Source organism: Eucalyptus grandis, chromosome 6 (assembly GCF_016545825.1).
Source record: "Eucalyptus grandis isolate ANBG69807.140 chromosome 6, ASM1654582v1, whole genome shotgun sequence".
In the NCBI taxonomy this organism is placed as follows: domain Eukaryota; kingdom Viridiplantae; phylum Streptophyta; class Magnoliopsida; order Myrtales; family Myrtaceae; genus Eucalyptus; species Eucalyptus grandis.
The window spans coordinates 24,599,618-24,625,662 of NC_052617.1; the positions used below are offsets into that span (position 1 = coordinate 24,599,618).

A 26,045-nucleotide genomic window follows, 5' to 3' on the forward strand; every position below is an offset into this window, starting at 1 on the left:
TCATTATAGTGACAAAGAATCAAATGCTGGAACCTGCTAAATAGAAAAGAGAGCTCGTTGTTCCATGTTGGCTCATCCTGGAAGTAGTTGAAGTCGCATGGGAGTAGAGGTTTTCTTCATCCACCACGCTTTTGGTCTCTTCATTATTTTCTTTAACTGTCGAGCTCGGGGGTTAATCTTGGTGAGTTGCTCAGCCACTTCCCTCATTGCTGGCCTCCTCACACCACTTATCACTTCACATCAATCTCAGCAACCATTCCTCCTCTCTCCATTGCATCTTCACTAGCAGGCTTGAAGCTTATGACATTAGATAGTGTCCTATCCTTCACAAAAGAGTTGAAATAAATGATAATACCGATTGACTCTCTAGACTTAGTAACGAAACTTGTAGGCTTCTTTCCGGTGAGTAGCTCCACGAAGACAACTCCAAAACTGTATACATCACTCTTGGCTATTAGTATACCAGTGGTCAAATATTCCGGATCAATGTAGCCCAATGTGCCTTGTATTTCATTAGCTACGACATGACTACGCTTTGGTGATATAAGTACCGAAGTTCCAAAATCAGATATATTTATCGAGTAACTTTGATCCAGTAGTATGTTCACCAACTTGATGTCACCGTGGATGATTGGGGGTTCTACGCAGGAATGCATATACTCTAGTGCAAGAGTAGCTTTGGTAGCTATTTTGAGCTGGTTTTTCCACAACCTTAAGATGGTTGACGCATTCTAATGGATGTCTTGGAAGAGGGTACCATTTGAAATGTATTCGTAAACCAACAAGGGTATCCTAGTCTCCAAACATACGGCATCGAGCTTCACCATGTTTTTGTGGTTTATTTGCATCACAATCTCAAGTTCATGCTGGAAATCCCCCTTTACTAGGGACTTGCGCACATCTTTAGGCTTCTTGATTGCAATCACGGTATCTCTCGCTATTATCCCTCTATAGGCTGAACCAAATCTACCTTTGCCTAACTTATTGACATCATCATAGTGGTTGGTTGCTTTTGTTAGCTCTGCCTTAGTAAAGATTTTAACTCTTTGGTGTTTTAAGAGCACTACTCCATTTTGTCTGAAGTTCTTCTCTTTGCTTCTCCTGCTCCATGTGTCAAGGACGAAGGCACCAATGGTTATCAAGAAGAATGCCGCAATAATAATCACTGCCAAATAATATATGTTACTAGATCAATGATTCAAGCTACTAATCCTCATCTGGTGCACATTAGTTCACAAAGAAAATTAATTTCAAACACACAACCCATGTAATCTTTTTTAACACAATTTGCATCCCTCACTATTGTTCAGTTGATTGGTCAATCTCTCAAAAATAAAACTGCCCCTAATTTAATGGCGAATGAGATGGTTTCTATAACAAATTGGTCACACATTATGTATCATGTAACAGTACTTATAAAAGTACACATTTGAAATTTGACACGTGTGATTATAAACTAAATAAGTGATCAAAGGAACCCCATTTAAATGCATACTATCAGTGTGTTCAATAACTTCGGATGTCTTTCCTTGCATGTAGTGAAGAAGGTTTGTAGCAAAACAAAAGATAATGAGAAAGCATTCACCTCACATTGTGAATTTTTTAGCCTACTGTGCAGGATATAATTATCACGATTATATGTCCTCGTCCATCATTTGGAGGGAACCCTATCGCAGACATTTACCCAAACGCGTGTGAATGATGCGTATAATTATAACCTGTCAATCCATGCCACGATTGGAGGAGATTTCTCCAAATCAGCGATGAAAGAAAATCTAGCCATTTTATTATTTACAAATAAATAATATCTCTCAAACTTGTTTTAAGTTGGAATGGGCACGAGATGGGGAAGAGGACCACATGCCTCGTCCCAGCCCTTTGAATGAAAACTAGCCCCACCAGAGAATTAATTATATTCTCAAAAAGAACTAATCCTCTTACCAGTTGGCCATTTGACACTTTTTTTTTTCTGTTATTTTTATAAGAAAAAGAAGTGGTTTCATGGGTTGGTTTTATAGTGCCAAACAAGTTCCAGCCTTCACAAATGAATCAATACGGAACAATGTGAAGATGAATTACATGGAAAGCAATTGTACCACATCGCTTACCTAAAGGACTTTCCAAGCTTGTATTTTCTATAAAAGCGAGACTTATAAGTAGAAGGGATTGTTCTTATGGGTTTTATAATTATTTATTCCTATTTTTATAACAAATATTTAAAAAAATATGTATTTCTTAAAAGCGTATATGTGGCGGATACTGCTAGCAGCCCATTCGAGGTGATGCGCAGCCCCATGGGGCGCAAATTCCCTTAGCCTCGTGCCCATCCTTGGTTTTAAGCACACCACTTCCCCAAATTTTTAGGTATGGATCCGTTCCTTTTTTTTCAACTATTGTTATACAAAGTTTGACATTTAAATATACATGTCTAACTGCATTAACTTTAAATATGTAAGATAGATGAGAAAATATATTTTGATACCCTTGGAGAAACTAATACATCCACTGCAAAATTCCAATTAAAACATGGATTGTTATACCATATTGTACCAGCATAATTCCCAATTAACAAGTAGTTTATTTTTTTTTTATTTTTTTTGTAACGGTAATAAATAAATAGAGGAAAGGCTAAATGTACAAAACATCAAGGCACCAAAACTTGCACTCAAGATGAGAATTCATTATGAGTGAAAGGATGCCATGATAAAAAGCCGCAACCGTGGCGTCCCTACTCAAGGATGAACTATACAAAAACAGCAAGCACGGCAGAAAAAAAAACAACCGGCTAAGCACAAACACCTCGGCAAGGGAGAAAAAACCATCTGGCTCCCTCAAAACCTTTCACGGACCCTCGGTGAATATAATGGGATCTTAACAAGTAGTTTATTGGGATCCAATAGTTTCACTTCTAATTATTCTCAACAACTTTATTTGTCTATTTCCACTAGGGTCGTCTAGGGGTGGCAAATGGGTGGGTCGGGTCGTATATGGGTCGAGTCGAAAATGGATCGACCCATATTTGACTCATTTAACCCGTTTTGACCCATATTCTCATAGTGTAAATTTAGTGACCCATACTCGACCTATACTCGACCCGACTTGTATTGCTAAAACGTATTAATATTCTAGGAAAACCCATTTCTACTATATGCTAATTGGATTAAAAATTCAAATTAAATTAAAAATAGTAAATAAAATAAAAAAAAAAAAAAAACCTATAAATTGAAATATTTATAAAAACCGTAACATGAAATTTTTTTAACTAAAATTAAAAAAACTCATTTTTATGATTTTTTTATTAAAGAAGTATTGTTAAAATATTTTTATGCAATACAAATTTTTTAACAATTTTTATGCAATACAAATTTAATGAAAATTTTTATAATTATTTTTAAATATTTTTAAAAAAAATCGAATTTTTAATTTTTTAAATATAATTTTTAATTACTTTTCATAAATATATATTTTTATTTTTTATTAATAAAATTTTCTTTTTCTCTTTTTTTTTTTTTCCTTCTTCGACCGGTCGCCGGCCATGATGACGGCGCAATCGACCATAGGTGAGATTGAGCTCGCCGGCATCGGGCGAGGCCGAGGCCCCGCTTGGTGCCGGCAAGCTCAAGTCTTGCTAGATCCGGCGAGGCTCGAGCCTCGCCGCTGTTGGCGAGGTTAAGCCTCGCCGGATCTCGGTGAGATTCGAGCTCGCCGGCGTTGGGCGAGGCTTGATGTTGCCGATTTGGTGAGGCCGAGGCCTCGCCGACGTTGGCGAGCTCGAGCCTCGCCGCCGCGTCGAGGCCAAGCCTCGCCGATGTGGCGAGACTTGAGCTTGCCGACGACCGGGCGAGGCTTGAGCTCGCCCGTGTCGGGTGGGGCCTCGGCCTCACTAGTTTGGTGAGATCGTGCCCGCCCGATGTCGACAAGCTTGAGTCTCGCCGCCGTCGATGACCTACCGGTGAGCTCGAGCCTCGCTTGGCCTATCGCCAGCCATCGCCCTACCGGCCGTCGGCTAAGGAAAGAAGAAAAAGAAAAAAAAAAAAAAAAAATTATAATTTTGATTCTTTTAATAAAAAAACATTTTTACAAAGTTAAAAAAGGCCATGAGTTTAAACTTTAAAGTGGGTTTCCTAACAACCCATTTTGAACTATTTCTTTTTGTGTTTTACATTCTCAGACTCATTTCTAACATATATTTAACTTTCACTTGACCCATTTCCGAGCCATATTTAATTTTCACTTGACCAATATTTATGACCCATTTTGCCAGCTCTAGAGTCGTCAAATGGGTGGTAGGGTTAAATCAAAAATGGTTTGATCCAAATCAACTTATTTATATGCACTACAACCCGACCCATATTACTAAAACATATCCATAATTAGCCTAACATATAAAAGTCCATATCCACTCATTTATAGCCTATTAAAACCCATATTTACGATGCATAAACGTTCAACTTATATTTTTCTACATTTGCTTTACTCTTTCTAATTTTTTATGCATTGCGATATTGTTCTTCTTTAAAAAAAAAGAAGCTTACACAAATCAAAGTAAATATAGTTATTATTGTAATTAATGATTATGATTATTTCTCAATAAAAAAGTAATCACTTGTTTTAAACATATAGAACATATAAACCCCATAAACAATAACAAGCGATGTTGTTCATTTTAATACATATTTTTTCATTACCCCCATGACTAAGCAATCTACAAACAAACATATTGAATGTTTAAAAGCTTAAGCATACATTTCATCTCGCACTTTGTGTCATTTTTCCAACATAATCCTCGAGTTTTTCTTGACAAATATATATATTTTTATTTGAAAAGAGGGTCAATTTCATTTCCTTAAGTGCTCCACGTACTCTGTAGCCTATGGAATTCTGTCGTCTTCATCAATTCATAACTTATAAAAATCTTATATATTACTTCCGATCGCAAGAAGACGTTTGGTCATATAGAATTTTAACAATGATAGGATTGCATTGGATAAGATATGGAATCCAAGAATTTTACTATATTCTATGTACTGTTTGGCAAATCGCAGTAATAGAGTCATTTATATTTACATCATATCATGTATATTATTTAGTATAAAAGGCACATTAGTATAAATGAATCGAAAAGTTGTACAAATGGAGATGGTAAAAATCTTTGGTGACACTCTTACCCACTTCCTTTTTATTTGCTTTTATTTTTATTTTTCCTCTCTTTTTATTATTTTTTCCCATCCATTCTCTAAAAGAATTAATTAAATAATAAAATGCACTAATATATCTAAAGTACTAAAATACCTAAAATATTTGATAACTAAAATTTCTATTTTAAATTTATTTATAAGATAGAATTAAATTTGAATATATAAATAAAAAGATTAAATTTTTAAAAAGCGAAATTGTTGTTATTATGGTTATTTTGAATTTCTTATATTATAATTCAAATATCAATTATATTGAAATATAATTTTAATTTTATTAATTATAGAAATTTATAATTTGAGAAAAAAAGGTAAGTATAGTACAAATGTCAAAATTTTTGTATGGCGCTTACTTTGGTGCCAAACTTTTTATTCATTCACTTGAGTACAATAAATTTGGAAAATCAATCACTTGAGTGCCATTTCTGATTTGCCCTGTAGGAAAAGCTGACGTGGCTGCCGGAAATCATCATCATCAAATTTTTTTCTTTTCTTTGTCTTTTTTCCTTTAGGATTGGTGAGGGTCACCAGCCGACCCTTGCCGGCTTCGCCCAAATTGGGCAAGGGTTGCCTCGCCCTTGGTTGCGAAGGCCTTGGGAGAGGCCGTTGAGGCTGTTCTGGGCGGCATCTAGCTTTGGGCAGCCTTGAGTGATGCCATCGAGGGCGAAAGAGGGACGTCGTTGCATCGCAACGGTTGGTGAGGCCTTGATGGCCTCACCTAAGACCTTCGCAATGAGGTCGAGGTAGCCTTTGCCTAGATTTGGCTGCCTTCACTGCAAAGGCCCTGGGTGAGGCCGTCAGGGCCTCGCTGACTGTTGGCAAGATCGCGACGAGCCTTACTTGCTTTGGGCGGCGTCTCTCGTGGCTGCCTAGCTACCGGTGAAGGCCCTTGCAGCCTCGCCTAGATTGGCCACCCTCACCAGGAGGGCCTTAGGCTAGGCTATCGGGGCCTCGCCAATTGTTGGTGAGGCCGCGATGACCCTTGCTTGCTTTGGGCAGCATTGCGCGTGGCCACCAAGTGGCTAGCGAGGGCCCTTGTGACTGAGGGCAAGGCAGCCACGGTAAAAAGAAAAAGAAAAAAAAAGCAAGATACAGATGGAAATAAAAAAATTCAAAAAAAATTTAAAAGTACAAAAATTTCCACATAGGACATAGTGAGCGATTTTACTTTGATGTGGCACTCAAGTGAGCAAAAAAAGTTTTAGCACCAAAGTGAGTACCGCACAAAATTTTTGGCACTTGTACTGTACTTACTTTGAAAAAATAACTTAGAATTCTTATCCACTTCGATCTCATCTCTTCATGGGATAATTTTATTGGGGGCAATATTCCTCTTATATTTGACTTTATGTTGTTTTGAGTAGACACCAATCGCAGTATATGATAAAATTTATCCCATCCTGAATATTATTCTGGCCACCAAACAAAGCCTCGAGGGCTAGTATCAAAGCTATCTATTATGTGGTGCTTATTTATATATGTGCACAAATATTAAAGAAAAGATAATGAAAAACATAAGTGAAAAGCCCTAAAAATTGATGATTAGATGTTCCTTTTTCCGGTTGCGATGGGGTTGAAAATGAAAATTGGGGGAGGCCCACAATGAGGGTAACGCGAAAGATGGGCCCCATAACATCACATTATAAATGGTAAATTTATCTAAAAAGTCCTAAATCAATTGCACATTTGCCAATTTTGTTCTAAAACCTCTTTAGTTTGCTAATTCAGTCCTAAACCTTTTCACTTCTTGCTAATTGAGTCCATTTGTCCAATTTTGATAGGAATTTACTAAAGTAGATGGGTGGCGCTGATGTGTCTTGTTTTTAATAATATTTTAATATTTTTTTTTTTTTTTGAAATTTTTAATGATTTTTTCCTTCTTTTTTTATTATAAACTTTTCTTTGCTTTTCTTGGGGGTTTGAAGTCGGCTAGCGAGTGTGGCCAGCCAACCCTCACCGGCCACGGCGAGGGCCATCAACTCTTGCTAGCCACGAGGCAATGGCTAGCCGACCCTCACCGGCACCAAAGAGGACCATAATGCCTTTGTTGGCCAAAGTGAGGGTGTGCAAGTCCTCACCCAAAGTTGGTGAAGTGCCCGGCGCTCTTTCCTAGGATCGTCGAGGGTCACCGGCAACCCCGGCTGGCCTTAGCTAAAAAAAAAAAAAAAAAAAAAGGAAAAAAAAGGAAAAGTAAAAAAAGAGAAGAAACCATAAAAATTCAAAATATTATTAAAAAATTACCACGTCGTGCTTAGTCGTTCATGTCAGTAATTTCCAGCCAAAATTAGCCGAACAGACTCAATTAGTAAGAAGTAAAATATTTAGAATTAAATTGACAAAATGTGAAAAAGTTTATGACTGAATTAACAAAATTGAAAGGTTTAGAATTGAATTGGCAAGAGTGTAATAGATTTAAGATTTTTGGACAATTTTTCCCATCATAATCTCACCAATATGGGTCATTTAAACAACTCATCATGACACATTTTACTGGGCCATATTTTTCTTTTTTAACCCACTTTTGCCCAATTTTGTTGCCAAATGAGTTACAATTATGCAAGGCCATTAGAAACGAGTTGCAAATGGGTCTGTCTAGTTGCTACCCTTTTCACCTTCTTTCTTTATTTTATTCTTTTCTGTTTCTCTCTTTTAATAGATAAATAATTGAGGATTTTGTGAACCATTCACGGAGGACACCTAAAGGGAACACTTTTTATCCACATTGAAACTCAATTAGGGGTGAATATGGTTCGAGTGGATGGTTCTCACCTTCGAACTGGGAATTGCTCACTAAGGACTGGTTTTGAAAAATTGGAACTGATACTCGCTTGTTGGTTTCATGGATCCACCTAGGAACTGAATAGCCGCTTTGATCCGGTTCCCCAATGGATTCATGGAATCAGTCCCCAATCCCTACAAAGCTTGTTCAACCTTATATTCGGGTCGAATTATGAGCCATTTATTTTGATTAAGAATTGAAAATCATAAGGAAAATGAATAGATAACACTCATTTGCTGAAAACTTAATTTATTTGAAGGTCATGTAGTCCTATTTAAGGTTTCTTGACACTGAAACAAGTGGAGAATTAGACTCCACATTAAAAGTCCTAAACCCACAAAAGTTAAAACATTAATCACTTGATTCATCTTTTTTCAACATCAACTTAATTTAATCATGGGAATGACTAAGGAAAGAGCTAATTATATTCTTAAAATGAGCCATTGGCTCTTGTGGACATTTTTGATCGATTCTCTCATTCCTTTATGTTTGTTCATTTTGTTTTGATTGAAAAAACAAGTAAATGAATTATTAGAATGAAAAAGTAGGGGGTTAGTCCTATTACATACATATGAGACAAAACTATAATAATGTCAAATAACTATATATTTGATAAAAAAAAAACTACAAAATAATTAAGTAATTGAAATGTAATATATTATTAATATATATCGGTCGATACTTACTAGCTCCACTAAATTGGAATCAGGAACCGGGCTGGCCTCCATGGAAATTTTTCCGGTCCAGTATGGTTTTGGGTTGTTTGGGCGGTTCCTGGTTATTTTACACACTCCTAAACTCAATCAAGACTTGCAAATTTGGATAATGATGACTGTAAAGGGATTTGGCAACGAATGAAAAAAAGAAACGCACAAAAGAAGCCCCAATATAATCCATAGGTGTGATCTTTGAATGGTGAGTGGAGTTTCATGAATTTTAGTAAGCCAATTGAGCTTCGTCAATCTTGAAGTTCATCCTTATGCGCAAGGACTGATATGAACGGAGTTAGCCTAGGACAGAGGGACACGTGACAGCTTGTGGCATGCTGCTTGTGTTGCAGGAGGTTACACTGCAAGAGTCCGGCCCCATAATCGTAAAATGAAGGATGAGGGGGGTTATCTTTAGAATTACCTGCAGTAGCTATGATGGGACCCGAAATTTTGTGGCAACGGTCTTTACCATCGCTCAGCATTCCAAATGGGCAATTGCACGTGTAGTTCCCGAGCGTATTCTTGCACTTTCCATGACATGGATAATTTTGTGGGTCCTTGCACTCATTTATGTCTACATTGTGCAGAAGACAAGTTGAACCGTCATCTTTGATAATGGCAAAAACAAATTGAACAAGTTGGTGCATGAATTATTAGTCTAGTAATGCAATCCCATTCAAATTTTGGTTATAGTATCGTGACATGTGTCCACTCTCTTAAGATGTCTCCTCCTCTTCTTCTTCTTCCTCTTCTTCTTCTTCTTCTTTTTAACGCTTTTTGTCTCTCCCCGCATGGAAGTTGAGCTCGATGATGGCATTTTTTTTGCCATTGACGGAGATGGACACTACCTAGAACTTTACGTACGAGACGCAATGAGGGTGCATGAGCTCGGAAAGGATCCTGCATATATAGTACTCACGTAAATTGAGCTTTTGCGATAATGCATGAAGCCTACATTGCAAGAGTGAGACGAGGGGTTGTTTTCGCCAGATTAGATGTGGTCATTGGGGGCAATGACTGAACCTACGAACGAGGAAATCTTTACATGCATAAATACATTTGTGAACTACCATTATCATATGAGCGTGGTGCATATGCTATTATGCATATGTATCACTAAATAGGATGGGCTCATAAAATCTGACCTTTTAGATAGATTTTAGTACGCGCATTATGTTTAGTGAATATATTTAAAAAGAGGGGCACAAAGATTTGAGGGAGCGCAATTGCCATTGCAATGTGGGGATAGAATCCCTAAAAATGATGTCGACTATGATGTTGGCAGGACAGTGGCAAAGGCCTTGTCTTAGTCTATTAGGCAAAATATTGGAATTATAGGAGATATATTTGACGAAACTCAAATTTACTAGATCGGATCTATCGCAATCATTGATCACGTGGTCTCATTTGAGCTCCATATAATCTAATGACAGATACAAACTTGGGTCAAAGGCAAGATACCCTAAATTTTACATAAACCTCTTATTTAAACTATAACACGTGGCAGGACACATCAGATAAATGAGACAAACAATGCTGTGGTGGTCTGGTGGCCCGTGAAGGCTGATGGTGGGCTTTCCTAATCTGGTGGGTGAATGACTTGAACATAGAAGCGTTATTTTTTATTTGTATCTTTTGGCCAATCATTTAAATGTAATTTCTTATTTATTTTCATCAAAAACTCAAAAAGTTAAAATGTTGACTTTCGCATTGACTTTTTGCATAAAAGAATCCTAAATAGCCTTAATATTGCTTTGGCCACTTTAATTTTCAAAAAATTCAAAGATTTGATCACAAATTAATCCCCCTGTTTTCCTTTCTATTATCTCTACGGACGCTTCGGCGACAGCTTGTATGACTCTTTAATATAATATCAATTATCTTTCGACTAAAAAAAAAAAAACTTCAATTTGAGTTTAGCATTGAAAATTTCATGAAGATCGATTGAGAATCTTGATTTTTAAAATTTTCGATTTTAGGTTTGAAATCGATTAAAAATAAATTACTTTTATTCTGTTCACATCTTAGTGTGCAAGTCAGACTCGTGGAGAGAGAGAGAGACGGCTGTGGGGGTCCGACGCGCACAAAGGCCGAAGCTAGGCTTGCCTAAGGTGGTGGGCGAATGATGCGGCGGCGACAATGTCGTGAGGTGCACGCCAGAGAGTGGAGGTAGAGGTTGAGGAGAGAGAGAAAGGGTGGCACAAATAATACGGCGCCTCATCAAATGGGTAAACTCGATGGAAGCAAAGTGTAGATCCCTACAATTACACTCCAATTCCTACTCTGAGTAAGCCTACAAAATTTTAATTGAAGATGGTTCTTTCTCTAAAGAACAGAAAACTCATGTTTTCCCCAATCTATCGCCCCTCAAATATAAAATCATTCATAAGATTCTCATCAGCTGCTTCAGGTCTAAGGCCACCCTCACCAGTGACATATCTAGATATGAGGCAAGGCTACTCTGGGACATTGTTCATTGTATCCCATTCTCTATTCCACACACCATATTGTTTCATATGTACAGAATTGTGCCGAAGAGCAAAGGGAAATTGTCTTATGGTTCCCTGGTCACCAAAATCTTCAAGCATTTGAAATTCAAATCCCAAGAAGTTAAGGGGTGACAGCTTGTCTAGGCTGACTATTGGTGAGGAAACCATGTTCAAGATCCATTTGAGACCTTCTCTTGAAGGATGGAGAAATAGACATGATAAAATTGTTAGAATTGGAACAATGACAATGAGAGCTTGAGAAAAATGTTAGAAATAGCAAGACAGAACAAAGAAGAACTGAGCAGAAGTACATGGAAGAGAAAAGGCATAGTGGAACTTTCTGATAGTAAAGTGAAAACAGGTAAGTCTGGACAGCCTCCCAAGAAGAAATGGTTACTGAATCTATCAAGAAATGGCTCTCAGATGAAATTGCTAAAGATTCGGAATAGACACTGGCTGACAAAATAAAGGAGTTGAGACAGAAAAAGAGAAATGCTGATGAAATAAGAGAGGTTGAGAAAGCAAAGAAAGAGCACAAAAAAGAAAAAAGAAAAAGAAGGGAGGCTGAAGCTGCCAGAAAGCAGAAAGTGAAAGACAAGCTGAGATTGCCAGAAGAGTATAGGCTATTTGAAAAGATAAATTAGATGTTGAAGCAGCAAGTTGCAAGACAAGCAGAAGTAGAGCTGAGGTACCTAGACTTGTAGAAGCTGAGGAGAAGATGAGAGAAGAAAAAATGAGGAGAAAAAGGAAAGAGGATGAAAGAAGAGAAGAAAAAGATAGGAGGATGGTGTTTGAAGAAGAAAGATTAATTTAGTACAGAGACTCACTTATGGATGAAAGGGAATCAACTTTTCTGGAAGAGCTTGAATCAGAAGAAGAACCAATTGATTTGTTGATATTGCTGCATCTCCAGCAATTCCTAAAGTAGCGGACAAAGGGATAGGAACTAAGGACATTAAGTAGGATGCTCTGACCCGGGAGTCAAAGGACAAACAACCTGAAGCCCCACTGCAGACAGTGCTGAAGCCTCGTCCTGCAAAAGTGAGTTGATGCAGATGTTGCAAGTGGTCAAGAACAATCAAACGACACTCAAGGATGCAACAACTGTTCTTCGTGCTGAATTTATGAGAAGATGCAGACTTTGCAGATCATTATGAACATGAAGATGAACAGCCTTAACGGGGGAGTATGGCAATTTGCAAGGGAAATTTGATGGCTTGAAGGAACAACTGGACAGAATGGAGCTTGGTCTTGGCAATTATATGGCTACCTTGGAGAACAAGATCAATACTCTGAAGTGTTATGACCATGCTTGAGCCCATCTTGACCCATTTTTAAACACATTCCTTCATCCAGATGATTTTTCTAGTGTCTTATATTTGTTTTGATTGTGATGAATATTTCTGGTCTGTAATGAATATTTGTGATTTAGTTTTTTGATGACTTAATTAAGTTTCTGATTTCTCCAAATTTTATTATCAATGATGCTGATAAAAAGGGGGAGAAGTAATGCAAATATGATATTGAGAAATGTTACAGACATTCAACATTCGCCTTTGGTTTAACCGGGACACAGATCTTGAGATATCTTACTGTTACGGAGTGTGATTCACTTGCAAGTGTGGTTATACTTTTCTAATAAATTACACTTGCAGGATTTACTTCAGTACAATTAGATTGGATTTAATTCAATACCTATTAACTCTGATTTATATCTGTTTTTATACATTGAAAGTCTACAAGGAGCTACCTTTTCTTTATCGTAAATCTTCACTAAGTTCCTCTATAAAGATAGTCATGCGCTTAACTGATAATATCCAAGTTTTTGGCTATATTAAACTGCTTGTTCATACTTAGCTTTAAATACTAAAATGTTGCCAGCAATCCCTTTCCAAAATATTTCAAACTAATTATCTTAATCTATGCATGGAAGTTTTTGTCACCATAAAAATGGGAGATTGTTGAGAAGATTCCTAATAAGTTTTGAAGTTGATAAAATTATCCATCATTTATAGCGATCTTGATTTTTGCTAAGATTGTTTATGTTTTAGGACATGTCCATGTTGAAAAGAACTTTGATATGATGTGGATTTTATATACTTGAACTTATCGAGTGGCTAAGGCTAAATGATCTAAATCTCTATCGTTGTCAAAAGTATCTCGTAAGAAAGAGTTGAGTGTATCTAGGGAGCTAGTTATATGTGGCATGGATGGAAGCAGCGTATCGAATGGATAGAAGAAAAGTGCTATGTGAATAGAAGCAAAATACTACACAGACACTGGCGGCGCACTTATCGGAATGTTGGATATAAGCAATAATTGTGAATACAAAAGGAGTACATGTACACCCTGCACCAACCATCTGATCACAAATCATCCTTTGACGGCTTATTATCTTCACAAATATTCAATCATGCGAGATATTTTAATTGATTGATCATCATCCTGAAGGCAAGATACATTTCATAGACGAGCTACTCTATTTCTAGAAACCAAGATTTGATTATATGAGTGACCAAATCTACAGGAATTCTAATTGAATGACCTCAATGACCACCTAATTTTTTCAACAATTGTCCAACTGTTAGATTGGAGATTGATCATCTGAAAGATTATCTAGTGACAAATTTGAATGTTGAGAAGTATAAAAGAAGACCAAAGCGTTGAAGAGACAGAGTTTGAGAATTCATAATTTCATAATACGAGAGAGCTTTACTTCTTTCTATTGTCTTTTGTGAGCTTTTACATTGTAATCTCTTGAGAAGTAATGGTAGAATCATAGTTTGTGCTTAGGTATAAGATAAAGAGACCTATCTTTTTAGATGTAAGCAGCACCAATATCAAGGAGAAGTGCTTAAATATAAGCAACATTGCTACTGTACTTCTTAATGATTAACTAATAAAATTCAGTTAATAAGTTGTTAGCTGGAAGAACAGATGTAAGCTTACACTAAGCCGAATCAATATAAACTTTTTGTGCATTGTTTTCTATCTCTGTAATCTTACTTACTTATTGTATGATAGAAGCATTGCACTACACTGTTAGATATAGTCATAATCTAATTGTATTGACACTATTCCACACATTTCACTTTAAACATACTTGGCATTTCTTATTCCACATTATTTGTCAAGTTTGTTAGGATCATTTATTCACTCTTCTCTGGGTGATACTGCAAGCCAACCTCAACCCAAAGGACTTTCCAAAGTTTCATCTTCTATAAAAGCAAGATTTATAAGGCAACGTGATCGTGCTTCGGGTTTTATCATTACATTTCATAACTTCGGAACAAATTTTACAAACCAAACTAAAGAAAAACAAATTTCCGTTAGTGTAAACGGGGGCAAATTTGTCTGGCGGGGCAGCGAAAGTGCGAGCCCCACCCCGCCTCGTCTATTGTCCGGCCAAATTGCCTTGCGGAGAAATTATGTCCCGCCGGACACGGATCGCCCGTGCCTCGTGCCCATCCTCCGTTCCCAAGGACCCCGCTCGCAGAATCTTTTAGGTATGGATCCGTTCCTTTTTTGCGGCTACTATTATCCTAATTTTGACATTTCAATACAGATGTTTCACTTCAATAGGTTAATAGATGGTAAAATGTATTTTTATACCTGAAAAATTAACACATATATTGCAAAATCTCAATTAAAATGTGGATTATCATACTGTTCTCTGTCCTTATAATCTCAAGTTACACAAGCAGTGTCCTAAGATCCGCCACCTGTCCCATAGCTTCCTTCTGTCTCTCTCAAAAACTCTGTTTTTCTCTCTCTTCTCGTTTTACCTTCTTTCTTTATTTTATATTTCTCTGCTTTAGTAAATAATTTATTGAATAATTTTTTAATTCAGGGAGGACGCCTAAAGGGGACACTTTCTACCCAATTCGAAACTAAAAATGACGTAGAAGTCTGAATAATATTTAGGCTATATTTATTGCGAATAACGAATGATTCAATAAAAAAATTTCCTAAAAATTATGTTTATATCATTTACATAAATATTTATATCATTTAAAATTATATTTAGACATAAATTATTATTGATAATGAAATTTTTTTCTATTAACTAACTATTTAAAACAATGTGAGTTTAGTCGGATAGAGTTTTATTATGACAAAATCATGTTTACACACATGCACATGCACACCAATCATATTCCTTGTAGCCTATCTCCACCCTAGCTATTGGCCGTCATATGCCCTAGGGGTGAGCAAATGAACCGGAATGGACAGCAAACCACTTGAATTAGGCCGAATTGGCCAGTTCTAGGCGATTCCCTATTCTAGGTGTGAAATTGGCCACTTAGATGGCCCGGATCGGACTAGTATTTTTGTGTGTGTGTCGATTGTTTAATTTGTCCACCACCACTCTCGTGTGAGGAGTCCTCACTGCTCACACTTTCTCCCAAATTTCTCTCAGTTTCTCATGACGCTCTCTCTCAAGTCCTTAACCCTAATTCCTCTCGCTCTCACAATGCTCTCTCTCACACTTGCAGCTCGCTCTCGACTAGCGCTCCCAAGAGGGTCGTAGCCTCGACATTCGCAGGTCGCAGCTCTTGTCTAATGCTTTCTCTCCAATTCTTAGCCTTGACGAGTGCTCACAGCTCCCTCTTCTATAAGTTCAAAACCCTAATTGCCATTTGCCCTTTTTCTAGAATCAAGATTCTAGACTGCACAGATTAATTCATCTTTGAGTTTGACATAATCTTTTCTTTTGGACAATTGGCCGGCTTTTGGAACACAACTTTATATAGTTTGACATACATTTTTGAGTCTTGGAAACTACTTCCCATGCAATGGCCAGTTCCATGGATCCACCATAACCAGATTGGATCGGTGGTCTAGTTCTCTAGTAGATTCAGGATTCAATGGGCCGTTCCCAATTCTCGATATGTGGAACCAGCCTTTCATTAGTGGTTCTCCGTTCTAGAGAGTTCTCAATTATAGGGTCCCTCCTTAGAACCGATCACTCTTAATATGCCCGTTGAAGCCACAATCATCATGAGTGCCACCACGGTCATGGAAGTGCCCATAAGCCCCTTGTTCTCTCTCTCTCTCTCCAGTGGTCACGTTTCAGGGTCAACGACCTTGTGATTTGTTCTTCAAATCACATTTCACGGTCATTTATGTACTTTTTGTCCTGCGGGTAAATTTGCAATTTTAGATAGAGGTCGGACCTTTTAGCCTTTTAGCCAAAAGGGGTTGGGGTGTTTTTGAAGTAAAAAGAAAAAAGAAGTGAGGTGTGTGCAGTGAATAAACGACCTAAAGAAAGGAAAATGGAGTGGGACCGTGGGTGCCTCGGTGAATACCGAGGGCCGGTCTTGCAGTATCTGGAATGGATTCTCGAACGGTAACGGATCGTAACTCCTCACAAGAATTTGTAATTCCTATGCAAAAATATCGTAAGATGCACAAACTTACAGTATTTGGGATCAACAGCGAGACTTCCTTTTTATTTTATGCGGTGGTCATCAAGTGGCAACCAATGATCACTCGGTTGCGAAGTAGAACCGGATAAGCCAGATCAATAGCAAGTGGACTGGTAGTCTAAAGCAAGAATAGCTTAGATTATTGAGCGACCATCACAAGGGATTTAGAATGACCTGCCGCTATTATAGCAATATGAGAAATTTGGCAACCGACTTTGCCATCACCATTCATGCCAAATGGGCAGTCGCATGTAGTTCCCTTGCGTGTTCTTGCAATGCCCGTGACATGGATATCGTCGTGGATCATTGCACTCGTCTATGTCTATGTCAAACAGTAATAAAGATGAAACTGTAATTGTATGTTAATACCGACCAAAAAAATAAAATAAATTGTACGTTAATGTGTTTTTCTTTTGCTTCTTAAGGTAACGTATTGGTTGTATTGAAGCATCTAACTCGACTCGGAAAAACTGGCTTGACGAGATTGATTCCCGGAAATTATGGCCCAATTTAAACATATAATTTTTGGCTCGCAAAGAGAACAGAAGAATACCTTGACATCCTGGCGACTGTGGGGAGGCATAGGGATTCCCCGTGTACCCAGCCTCACGGAAGCAACGATAACCCACGTTCCTGAAGTCAGAGCAGAAACTGTTGGCGCCGCAGGCATAGCTCGATCGGTTCGATTGCGTTTCCTCGCAGGTCAAATCCCGTTCTACTACCCAATCCAGGACAACTCTTGAGAAAACTTCTTTCCGCATATCAGCCGGGACAGGAAGCTTGTAATCGGAGATATTAAACGACTCCTGGTTCACTACGAACGCTGATCCACAAGAGCTGAAGTTCCCAACTGAGTTGTAATTCGTTGAGCTGCTCATGGATATATTGAGGCTGCTGAGGTTCTTAGGAATTGACGTCTGACAGCAACCGAGGCCGGAGCAAGTGCTCTCGGCCGTTTAGTCGATGTACTCGCGGCAGTAGGAGAAGCATCCACTGCCGAAAGTCTGGGCAGCATCCGATATACCAGCAGCGGTGTCGCAACCGAAGACAGTGAGCTTGTTCTGGGTGGCCGAGATTGTCTATAGCCGGCCAAGTTCAATCCACGGGTAAGGGCTAGAGCCATCAAGCCGATAACCACTCTTGTTATGGCAGTCTAAAGCTCTGTACATGCCAACGGTGATTGTCCCGTTCTCCACGGAAACTTCGTAAAACGGAACGTTCTCACAGAAGGACAGGATCCCCGATGTGTGATCGCAGGGGAGGACGAAGTCGGAGCTTCACGCACAACTTTCATAGAGCCCAAATGGGAAAGGCAAGCTCACGTTGCCGCACCTTGGGTTGCAGTTATCCTTTACTGAAGAAGTGGCCAAGGCCAAGGCCATCGGAAGAAAACACAGCACAGCCGCTTTCATCTTTACGTTTTTCCAATCTGCTCTTCCTCTGGCTCTCCTCTTACCGGATTTTCTTAACCGAGTTTCGTCGATGCCGATGCTTCGGATGACCCGTAGGAAAGTCATTGCCGGCATTTCCCGCAAACCATGTTTTCATTTGTACAAGCTGTGGATATTTCCTGATGCAAACTGACATAAATTTAAATATAAGTGATGTTTATATACACTTTCATTTTCACTCAAAATGCAGACATTCTAAAGCCATGATTGTTTCACAGGATAACAAGAGAAAAATCAGTTTTTTTTTTTTTTTTAACCGAAATACTTCATACTTGGTTATTCAATAAGTACTCTTGGAAGTCCTTAGCAAAATAATTTCTCTACTTCGCAACCGAGAGATCATTGATCACCACTTGATGGCCGTTGGATAAAATAAAAAAGGCAATCTCGTTTGTTGATCGCAGACTGTAAATTTTTGCGTCTTAGGATATTTTGTGTAGGAGTTACAAAAAGTTACGAGGACTTAACGATTCGTTATAATCGGAGAATCTGTTCCACGTATCACAGAACCGGCCCTCACTGAGGCTCCTTTCCTTTCTCGGTATTCACTGGGAGACCCACGGGGCACACCGTCATTCTTTCTTTCGGTCGTATATTCACTGCGCCCACCGCACTTCTTTTTCTTTTACTTCAAAAACACCCAAAACCCTTTTGGCTAAAAGGCTAGAAGGTCCAGCTTCTATCTTGAGATTGCGTGTTTACCCACATGGCTTCGATGGACATCGTGCATGACAACCCAAAATTTATATTTCAGAAATAATTTATTCTATTTCATATTTGTTTCTGGACGAGAAATCCGTTTAGTAACATAATTTCATTTTTATATTTGTGAAGTAAATTTTTAATCCAGAGCAGCTGCAACCATTATAATATCAATTAAATGTTTATTTGTCGCAATCCTTTCGAGGCAAACAAAAAGGGAGTAGGTGAACTTTTACACGGGCGCAAATAACTCTCTTGCAAGGCAGCAATTGTGTTTCGCACGAGTTCTCTCAAGTCGTATTGATTACAATTTGATTTCCCATTTATTACTGATCAAACAAAAATAAAATAGGCAGTTGTGAATAACTCATCGTAGACTAGTTAGAAGTCAGGCATGACGTGAGAGTCGCTTTACCTTTACAAATCAGAGAATTTGGTTAACGCCCACTGGTCGGTACCTCTATTCTTCAAAGGAAAGTTTTCAAACAGTCTTGGTCAATTTTATTTCCTCTCATGCGCTGAAAGTTCAAGCATTTCCGGTGGCAAATCATACACTCGGAAAATTACGAAATATGAAAAATGTATGTAATCAAAAAAATGAGATAGTAAATAAAAGTGAAAAAAAAACAAGCCGAGCCGTGTCGGGCAACCATTAAACATAGTCTTGTTATACGCCCCGGTTCAAGATTTTGTTACAATGAAATATAAGAAACAGAAATCCATGTGCCCTAGAGTCCTAGTTACATTGCTTTCATGAATATGTTGCTCTTTTAGAATACATCAAGGGCTTAAACTTCGATTCGATCCATCTCTCTTGCTAAGGTTTTCATATTTGGGAATTCATCATGGAAGGTTTGAAAAACAAGCTACGTTTTTTAACTATTAGGAAAATGACATAAATGGTCATTGAAGTTGGGTCTCGTGTGTAATTTGGTCCATAAACTTTTAATTTGTTTGATGTGGTTCATCAACTTTTAATTTATATAATGTTGTGCACGAACTTCTTATAAAAATTTAATTTAATTCTTAAACTATACGAATATATTTCATGTTGTCCTTAATGGAAGGACAATATTTAATATTTTCATATAGTTAGGGACTAAATTAAATATATATAAAAAGTTTAGGGGACTATTAGTATTATTATCCCTTTCTGCTATCCAACTGCCCCCAAGTGGATGAATTCTAGGCCTCAAGCTTTGTAAGGTCAATAAAAGTGTTATGCAAAAACAACTTTAAAAAGATTCCGGAAATGGGCCTCTAAGAAAGCCTAATGTAATATTATCAAGGCCCGATGCAAATCCAAAACTGGGCTTCTCCATGAGCAGCCTAAATGCCATTTCAAAAGTTCTAGGACAATGAGACTCGCATCTGAGGTGATGCAAAGAGGCTAAGTACAATGAATTTAGAAAGCCGAAGGGCCTTACCATACAATTTAAAAGACTCTTTTGGAAAATGATTCCTATATCTAACTGGTAGCGGGGAGGCCCAATGATACTTTAAATTTCTCTTAGATGGGCCCTATATTTGGTGGGAAGGTCCAATATGGCTTATAAAACCCATAAGAAATTGGGATTTGCCAACCTAATGAGGTGCACGGAAGCCCAGTGCAAAAGGTTTCATTTAGGCAGCTTTTGTTTTTGTCGAAAGTATACACGTCATGAAACTAATGATCTAGAGACAACATAGCAACATAGAATTCATTTCATGTGATTGAACTTTTAATTTTTTTTAATGTGATCTCTATACTTTTGGTATATGTTCAATTTTATCCATGAGCTGTTTTAGATTTTTTTTTTTTTAAAACTTTAGAAAATATAAGAAGTTTATTAAAAAAGCTCCCTTTTAGGATATAAAAAATTTCTATACCTTTTAATTATATAAATAGGTTCAGACAAATGAAGAATTATTTGTTGTGTATAAAGTAAAAGATTTTTCCATTCAGCCAAAGTTATATATAAAATTCAGATCAAAGCACTTGGCATGTATGACATATTCCTTGTGTGTCAAATGAAATGAATAAATTTAAGATCATATTTTCCCAAGTTAAGCAGGTTTGCAATAATATCACTTCTGGCAAAATAGAAAAAATATAGATGATTTATCATTTGTAGAATCAACTTCTATTATTTAAGCATGAGAACATGTTAATTCTTTTTCAATTTAAGCATCAAAGCATAATAGAAGCGTTTTCTGTTCAAGAATTACAAATACAAGAGCTATAATTGTCAGAGTATAGAACATGAATCTTTGTAAGCGCAAGTTTCTGCGCAAGTTTTCTTCTATTAATGAAAGTTAGGTAAGCTTTATAGACGCTCTTCTTCTGAAAGCGTATGCTCTTCCATTGTAAGCACTGTTTCCTCCGTAAGTATCTGAGCGATAAGAGATATATCTTGCTAGCTCATTCTCCCTCTTTGTAAACTTAATTTCCTTTTTGAATATCATGGCAACAAAATGTTTGTAGTTGTTAGCTCTACTCTCCTTAATAAGTAACAGAGCAAACAATATAGATTGCTAGCATGTACTCTTTAAAAACATAAGTTCTTCTTCAAGTATCAGAGCAGAGAAGATATCAGAGCATAGGTTTTATTTTATTTTTTTTCCTTTGTATATCATGGCAAAAATGTTTGGTACGAGTGATGTTGTCTTGCACAGGTTCACGGGGTCATGACCTCCCATGAAGTGAGCGGAGTTGATTCCACTTACTGACCGTAACTTTGAGACATCAGAGCATTATGCATTTTACCTTGTAAACGAACTTCTGCATACATGTGAGGGAAGATCATCAAATTAGAGCCTCTATTTCTGAGATAGAGATATGCATCGAATAGAGAGAAATTTTGCTTGAACTAGTTTCAGTTGTTGCAGACTCTCTCTCATCTTCATTAATTCAGTCCAAAACTTGATGCAATAAGAGTTTCCCCTTCTTATTTCCTTCAAGTAAGTCTTTCTTTTCTTTTAAGATGTAAAATGCGTTTCCTGTACATACGGAGACGTCCGCTTCTTGCGCCCCTCCACCTCCATCACCTTCCTTTGCAGACCCTATTCGTTCTTTCCTCCAAACTTCTCCTTCAACAACTTCTTCACCTCATCGTCTACTTCCTGGTCAACAGAAAGAATCTTCCTTTTCTTCATCAATCTATTAACAATTGGCTTGATCTGCACATCCTATTAAGTATCTCGAATCCCTCCAATCTCGGCAATCCATTATCCCGTTTCAGTTCCTCAGGAATTTCAATGCCTTTCTCCCTTAGGATCCCCATGATCACAGAGCCATAGGAAAGAACACCCGAGTTTTTAAGATTTGTACGATACATGTGCAAGAAAACTAGCGTATTCCAAGACTGAATGAAATGCCATTGATGATAGCGAGCTCATAAGAGTTTTGTTTCAAATTCGGTAACGTTGTTTGTCAAAGCATTCTTGAGACGAGACAAAGATTCAGGACTTTTTGCCGCAGTTTAATTTTCAAAGCAAAAGAGCCGTACGTTAGAAATGTCACTCACCTTTTGTTTCCATTCTACACTATTTCATTCCCCAGCAAAGATATACCTCAGAGATAGAGTAAAAGTTGTTGGAAAGTTCCTATAATATGGGTTTAAATTAATTAATTGATTTTCTATTTTAAATAATTGATTTAATGGATATTCCAATATTTGTTGAACCATACGAAGTCGATTGAATTGGATATTGGCATCTATTAATAATGGGCCTAGTTGAGCAGCAAAGTGTAGGCAATTGTGTTTAACTGAAACTCGTAATAGGAAGGGTCCGGTTGACAACGCTGTTGATTAAGATTTGCTAGATCCCATTTCTAGTCAATAAAAGAATAGGTTATACCTATCAATTGCTTTAATCTCATTAAAAGTTGCTATATTGAAATAGGTCATAGAGAGGCAGATCTGGCATTCTGATAGATCACTGATTATCAGATTGATCTATTTTTCTTCAAGTGAAGCAATAAGTCAAACAAGTACGCTTTAATTCCGTTGTGTTTATCGATATCGGTGTTTTACAGTCATATATAAATCCATTTTTCTTGATTGATTAGTTGTTTATGTGAATAGATTTCATACAAAAGTCTCTTAGTACTAGGGATTAGCAGTCCCAAGTTCCTTGTAGGTTAACTTGAAACCTTGAACCTATCCATTAAAACGGATTTTTTATTTTTTGGAACCTAGAACCTGCTTTGCATACCTTGAAACCTAGAACTACCTTGTTATGGGCTCTAGAGTGGGTTCCAAGGCCTACCCAGGTTCTACTTTTATTATTAATTGAATGATTTCAATGAATTATCACATTTAATAACAATTACTTGTTGTTATAATTCACTAATCATAAATTATCTTTAGACACCAAAAAAAGAAAAAAGAAAAGAAAAAGAAATGTTAACAAAGGTAAGAGTCTTAGTCATAAAATAGAAACTTAGATTGGTTGTTCTAGATTATACACTCGTTATACCACAAAATTGTGTAAAGACATAGATCAAGAAAAACACAAAATTTATTCTAAGTTCTAGATTCCAAGTTTCGGGTTCTACCAATCTATAACCTATAACTTATTTGTCGAAATAGGTTCCCCAATGTTTGGAACTTGAAACCTACTATGTACATCTTGGAACTTAGAACTAGACAGGCCCTAAAACCATGCTCATCCCTATTCAATACCAAATATATTAGCCTTGCCCCTTGAAAAGAGTAGGGTGAGGATGGATGTAGTCATCACTACTCATGAACCGCACCAACCTTAGACTCTAGCTGCTTTCTATATTTAGTGTTTTATATTTTAAGTGTTATAAAATATTTCGTCATGAGAGCAATTCCAGTGACATACCATTTTAATGACATTTGGTTAGATGTAATATAATGTTGCATAATATCCTAAATGGACATTACTCTTTTTTCTTTTTATAAAGTTTACCTAATATCGCATCTTGAACTCTATTATGACTATTTTACCAATTTCCTTAATGTTTATATTAGTGCTTTATGCTTTGTCTCACTAATTTGTCAAAAGAATTTAACGTTATAGAATCATGTCTAGTGTACAAATTAGTCACAATAAACATTGAAATTATTCTATTGTATTGAAAATAGAAAGATCATTAGAAAGGTCGATTCTAATGTCTTTAGAAAGTGCTATAAATTGGTACACTATTTCATCGGAGTTTTGAATAATCATATCAGTAACAAGGGTGTTTATGCATGGCACGGTCTTCAAATTAGCCTTCCGCAAAAATTTGATAAAATTTCTGCTGATATTTGAGAGGACAAAGAATCTTCTTTGGGTTAATTCCCTTCTAATACTCAATAGATAGTAATTTCTAGTGAACTTTATCTTCCCATGAGCAGTCCAAGGAATGGTACAAATCTCATGTCTACACATCAAACAAAAACTAGCAATGACGACTTTGTCACTTCTTCTCCAAAATGCCATTTTTCTTAGTGAATATTCTATGGTACATAGCGGGACAAAGACTAGCTTGTAATTTCCACCTTCTCTTGTCAAAACGTCCAAACGGCAACTTCTTTGTAAAGTCCGGCTTCTAGGTCGACTTGTCAAGTCTTCCCCAATATTGATATGGAGTCTGTGTTCTCACCTTATTGTTTAAATACTAATGATAAAGTCGTTCTCATGCTTTAGGCTAAAAAATTCAATGTTGTGGGTTCTAATCCTACCTCCAGAAATTCAACTTTAAGTCAATTGTCATTGTAATGAGTTGTTGTATTAGCATTCCTCCATATAATTACCTAATTATGGTTGAGTTCTCATATTATAAAACAAAAAAATTCCGAGATCCACTGACAAAAATGATAGAAATTAAGAACTTATTAAGTGTGCTAGGACTATCCTTAAATAATGTTTTTCGCAAAGTGCGAAAAAGGTAAGATGTGACTATCCTCCAAGATTCAAAATTTCTTGAAGGTCGAAAAACAGGGGAAAAAAAATTGTCGTATATGGAAAGAGATGACAATCAAAATGGTGGAGGGGAAGTGGTATTGAAACTTCATGCAAGAACACCAATGTGCATGCATGTGTGGTGGTTCTCTAAATTGCATTGGTAAATGAAATATTCGTAAAAATGTAGATAAATTAGTATACAAAACAAATGGATAAATGATACAAATGGTCTCTGAACTTTCATTTAATATGTAGTGTGATCCATGAATTTTTAATTTATTCAATGCAATCTCTAAATTTTTAATTTTTTGAATGTGGTTTCTAGACTTTTGTTACATGTTCAATATAATCCCTGAATAATATGAAAGTGTTCGGTGTTGTTCTTCCATTAATTGAAAATCAAGGGCACTAATGAATATTTCCATATAGTTCCATAAGTCTAGAGATCAAATTGAAATAATTAAAAGTTCAGGGACAACATTGCTCGTCAAAGTAAAGTTCAAAGATCACATTGCATATTTGGCCAAAGTTTGAGTATCACTTGTGTCATTTTTCCAAAAATAAAAGGGATATATTTAGAGAAAATTGAAAGTTAGAGAAGTCACAGTACAGGATGAAGTGGCAATTATTTGAGATGTCTCGCTCCTTGGATCTCTTTACTTGTAGGTAGCATTGGATGTCAGAGTTTTGCTTAGATCACTTATTTGGAATTTAAGTGACCGACGAGTTTATTGGAACATCATATTAATAATTAGTCTCACAAGATCCCTTGATATGAAGCAAAGCAATTTAAGTTTCTATTTAGAATGTCTCTTATGGCTGTTTTTGTTTTTGTCTAGAAATTGAGGCAAGAGGCAAGGGATTTTATGTTGTTAAGGAGTTCCCAAGAGTATTTATTATATAACTAATAATGAAACTTTTGGATTTGAAAAACTGATTCTTCTCATGTTAAATAAAATTACTACATTGTCGAGAGTTGAAATATTTCCTAACTTCTGAAACAATTATGGCTTTAGAATGTTTGCAATTTGAGTGAAAATGAAAACGAATACGTTAATTGCTCACATTTATATTTAAGTAAGTTTGTATAGGGTTCAGTTGAAAATAAAAGTTTGTATAAGGTAATATTTATAACTTGTTCACGAATCAAAAACATGGTTTGCCAGAAAAGCCGGCAATCACTTTCCCACGGGTCAGTAGCGATGACCTGGTCTTCCAATGTGCCGACCGACTTGGCTGCCGCCGAGGCATCGGCATCAACGAAAGTAGGGATTATAAAAACCGATAAGACGAGAGCCAGAGGAAGGCACAGATTGGAGGCATCGGCATCAACGAAAGTAAGGATTATAAAAACCTGTAAGACGAGAGCCAGAGGAAGGCACAGATTGG

The 26,045-nt window shown here is 37.0% G+C and overlaps 1 protein-coding gene across 1 annotated transcript; it reads right to left on the bottom strand.

The window, feature by feature from the left end:
- Positions 1–230: 230 nt before the first annotated feature.
- LOC120294390 (wall-associated receptor kinase 3-like) lies at positions 231–17,480 on the bottom strand. Its single transcript, XM_039314455.1, has 3 exons — positions 17,156–17,480; positions 810–1,165; positions 231–695 (listed from the first exon to the last, which is right to left on the bottom strand). The coding sequence occupies exons 1-3, from the start codon at positions 17,478–17,480 to the stop codon at positions 231–233; spliced, it is 1,146 nt and encodes a 381-aa protein (XP_039170389.1).
- Between the last annotated feature and the right edge of the window lie 8,565 nt (positions 17,481–26,045).

Coding starts and splice junctions, on each gene's coding strand:
- LOC120294390 (XM_039314455.1), bottom strand. CDS start 17,480: ATGAGCAGCTCAACGAATTACAACTCAGTTGGGAACTTCAGCTCTTGT. Junction 1,166..17,155: donor ACAGTCGCCAGGATGTCAAG/GTATTCTTCTGT, acceptor ATTATTTGGCAG/TGATTATTATTGCGGCATTC. Junction 696..809: donor ACATGGTGAAGCTCGATGCC/GTATGTTTGGAG, acceptor TGGAAAAACCAG/CTCAAAATAGCTACCAAAGC.